The sequence below is a fragment of the Cloeon dipterum genome, chromosome 2 (assembly GCF_949628265.1).
Source record: "Cloeon dipterum chromosome 2, ieCloDipt1.1, whole genome shotgun sequence".
Lineage (NCBI taxonomy): Eukaryota > Metazoa > Arthropoda > Insecta > Ephemeroptera > Baetidae > Cloeon > Cloeon dipterum.
The window spans coordinates 11,886,644-11,890,433 of record NC_088787.1 but is presented as its reverse complement, the minus strand read 5'-3'; the positions used below and the strand labels follow the sequence as shown (position 1 = coordinate 11,890,433).

The window sequence follows — 3,790 nt, the reverse complement described above, 5'->3', positions numbered from 1 at the left end:
GAGTGTGAACAATAATCATAGTGTCAAATCTAGCAAAAAACCCTTTGAGCCTCGGCCGCCTAAAATCTCCTCTCTGCCAGCAAATCGGTTTCAGTAAAGCTTCAAAAGCACCACCTTTGTGCCGATTCCAATCCAGCGGAAAAGGATTATTTCCAGAGAAAAGAAATACAAAACATAATATAAAACCACATCTTATTTACGCTACTCTTGAAAGACCATTTTGCGTCTCTCTTGCCCAATACATCGGCTTATTATTTAAGGTGGTTATACCATTCGGACTATCAAAGTTTATCGTTTTTCCTCTTATCTATTGCCGCGCCGAGATTGTACGCTTTGCTTATCTCGGCAATTCGGTGTCGTTCACTCAATTTGGGACTTTGCGCAAAGTGCTCGAGAAGTTTTCGGCTTGCAGAGGGAATTTTAATTCAATTTTAAGCCATGTCTGTCGAAGGAAACATTCGTCAGGTGAGATTATAAAGTTCTATCGAGGGAATTTAACAATGGCCGAAGGGTTTCTTCTATTTCACGTCGAGTTTAGACCACTTGAGAGTTGCAAACACAAACAAACTATATTTTTTAGAACCTTCTAGCTAATTTTATAATTATGAAAATTGACGTGAGTTTTAATTTGAATTTTTATCCAGTATAATGGAGGCGGATACGGGGGCTGGGGCGGCGGCGGCCAAGGTGGAGGAGGCGGCGGAGGTGGTGGAGGAGGCGGTGGTGGAGGAGGAGGCGGAGGAGGTGGTGGTGGAGGAGGCGGTGGTAAAGGAGGCTGGGGTGCTCACGATTTTCAAGAAGGTTACGGCGGAGGACATGGAGCTCACGGACGCCATGGTGGACATGGTGGACACGGAGGCCAAGAAGAGCAGGGACTACATGATTGGCATGGTCATCGAGGCAATGGTGGACACGGCGGTCATGGTAGACATGGAGGCCATGGTGGACACGGCGGTCATGGTGAACATGGAGGTCATGGTGGACATGGAGGCAAAGAAGGTCATGGTAACCCTGGTGGACATGGTCACGGTGGACACGGTCATGGAGGCCACGGCGGACATGGTGGACATGGACACGAAAGTCTAGAAGGTGGACATAGATACCAAGGCGAACACGTTCACGGAGGAAACGGTGGACATGGGCATGGAGGTCATGATCACGGTCGACATGGTGGACACGGAGGTCATGGTGGACACGGAGGACATGGTGGACACGGAAGACATGGAGGCCAAGGAGAACGTGGATCATGTGGGGGAAACGATATTGAAGCTGAAATTGTGGTTCTTGATTCTGACGAGGAGATCCAACAAGGTGAAAAATCGAATGGAAATCCTGGAGCTCCTGGAGGGCAAGGAATGCCTGAAAAGGAACCTGGAGTGGACGATATGATTGTCCTTGACAGTGATAACGACCAAGATGCTGAGGAAGATCGAGGAGATGGCATTGTTCAAGGTACCTGGAGCTTTTTATGATCTATTGATTTAATAAAATTTATTATATCTTAGAAGAAACCTCGGTAGCTGAAAATGGAAAGGAAAAGGAAGGTGCCAGTGCCACCAGTGGAAATGGTGCAGACGGACACGGAGGTTGGCATTGAAATATTTGAGCGAAAACTGTTGAATGAATAATTGCCGACCTGACAGGCGATAAAACAGGCCACAGCAACGGCCACGGCGGAGAGGGTGGATACAGTTACAGTTACCAAGGCAGTGCCTAGGCGAACTTGAATTTAGTCGTTTTATCTTTTTCTCTGATGAAGTCGATTGTCAACCGGCAGTAATAAATATTCTATTTTTACGCAGCAAACAATATCGACGTTCTCCTGAATCCGCATTCCCCATAAGCATGCACTTATGTTGTTTGGAGTATAAAAAAAGGAGCACAATTTGTTCCCCACCTGGGCAACGTGGAAATAATGTGTATATACGAACGCATTCTGCTCGAGCGATCACACAAACGTTTCGAGTCACAAGGCGGCGTACACACATAATAAATTTATATGATATTAATATTTCACGTGAATGTGACCACTCAATATGGAGAGCACTCACCCGTTGCCTGCCAGAGAGCAAGCACAATGAGCTCTCTCCACATGCCCCGTTATGCTCGCTTTGTTATTCATTTTTTATTGTACATTACATTACATTACATTAGTACCTTTCATCGTGTTTACGGATACGTTGTCATGTTATCTGCTTTCGCGCGAGTGACAATATGAGAGGGTCCTGCGCGATGCACTAAAAACCATCTCTCAAGTGGCCTCTTGCGCGATTACTTGTTTAATTGCGATGAGGCAGCAGGCATTCCCATGCATTTTTACTATTTCTGTCATGCAATGCCGCATTTGGCGCGCCATGAGAAAGGGATGAGAATGAACTATGCTCGCATCGTGGCGAATTACACTCAACTCAAGATTTAATTGCGTGCAGTGGTCATCAAAACACTTTTCCCACGCATTTTTGCGTCCGTTTGCCAAAGCAGACATCTAAACACTTATACCTGAACAATTTGCTAGGGTTGTGGGTTTAGAACTGTGCCGCGAATCATGCTTTTTCAAGCCACATATAATTTACAGAAATAAAATTATATCAATCTGCAAATATAACATTTTAAAACAAAATTAAATTGCAGGTATCAAGACGGAATCACTTATTTTGTATCAGTTTATCTCGTCCAAGGTAATGCGAAAAAACACGTCACTGTAGTTTTAAATCATTTCAGTCATTTCTATTTTGGTGAAGGGAAAACAACTCACACAATTTCGGAGAATGAGAATAAAAATAATTTCCTTGTTTATTCTATTCTACCTGTTTTTTCTTTAGTCAAATTAACAATTAGTTGGATAATTGATTTGTGACCTTGGCAAATAAAACGAGTGAGCCATTCTGTTTTTGAGATTTTGTTAAGGGTTGTGCTTTTTAACAAAAAGACGAGAGTAGTAAATCAGTCAAAAGTCAGTTTCTAGAAAATTCTGAGGTCACTGGACGCAACTCAACCCATTTTCTTCCTAAAAAAATCAGCGTTTTTTAATAAACAATTCAACAACCATCGTTTCATGGTGTTTTTGGTGCTTTGGAGACTTCAGAAGGACTATGGACAGTTTTTGAAGGTTTATGGGATTCTCAGTGAGTGTAAAATTTATTAGTGACTCTCAAGACAATTACATGCACAGAATAAAAATAGTCAATCGGTGTAAATTTCCAGCCTCTAAATCAAAATACATATCGCCTAGATTAAAAAAATGTTAAGTTTGCCAACGAGGCCGGGATTTGCTGAAATAGCAATTAAAACAAGGGCTGGGCCAATTTTTTTTTACTATTGTAACTATCTGCACATTGATTAAAAATTATTTTTTAAAAACTAGCCACTCATTCGTGGAAAATACCTCATTCCATTTAGAGATTTATGTCATTAAAAAGATTAAAGATTGATCAGAAACAAGTCAGAGATGTACGTAAGAGCTCCTCAGGTTTGAGGGGCAGTAAGAGGAGATGAAAAGGAATAACATTTTCATATATATTGGCTATATAGGGGCTGTTGAACCTTGCGCGGCAGAGGTTGGAAATAATACATCTATGGTTGCGAGTGTGGGGGAAAAGGCAATAATAGAGTCGTCATTGACGTGTCTCTGTTATCGCCGAGACGCTTTATGTTCGATTTGTGCGCGGAGCCGCGGCACAAAGCGCGGCGACGGCGAAAAATCCGGCCAGCCCACCGCATCTGCCATAATTAATCATGCTTAGGCCATTCACGCGAAAGTAAATATTGGGGATGACTGCTGAGAGGATTA

The 3,790-nt window shown here is 42.7% G+C and overlaps 1 protein-coding gene across 1 annotated transcript; it reads left to right on the top strand.

Annotated features, from left to right (window-relative positions):
* Positions 1-438: 438 nt before the first annotated feature.
* On the top strand, positions 439-2,621 carry LOC135937491 (uncharacterized). Its single transcript, XM_065480643.1, has 4 exons — positions 439-465; positions 645-1,452; positions 1,506-1,586; positions 1,644-2,621. Exons 1-4 carry the CDS (start codon positions 439-441, stop codon positions 1,715-1,717), a joined length of 990 nt encoding a protein of 329 aa, XP_065336715.1. The 3' UTR covers positions 1,718-2,621.
* Positions 2,622-3,790: the final 1,169 nt, after the last annotated feature.

Bases quoted from the DNA above. Each gene is read 5' to 3' on its own strand.
- LOC135937491 (XM_065480643.1), top strand. From the start codon at position 439: ATGTCTGTCGAAGGAAACATTCGTCAG. The intron at 466-644 runs GTGAGATTATAA...ATTTTTATCCAG, and splicing joins TCGAAGGAAACATTCGTCAG to TATAATGGAGGCGGATACGG. The intron at 1,453-1,505 runs GTACCTGGAGCT...ATTATATCTTAG, and splicing joins AGGAGATGGCATTGTTCAAG to AAGAAACCTCGGTAGCTGAA.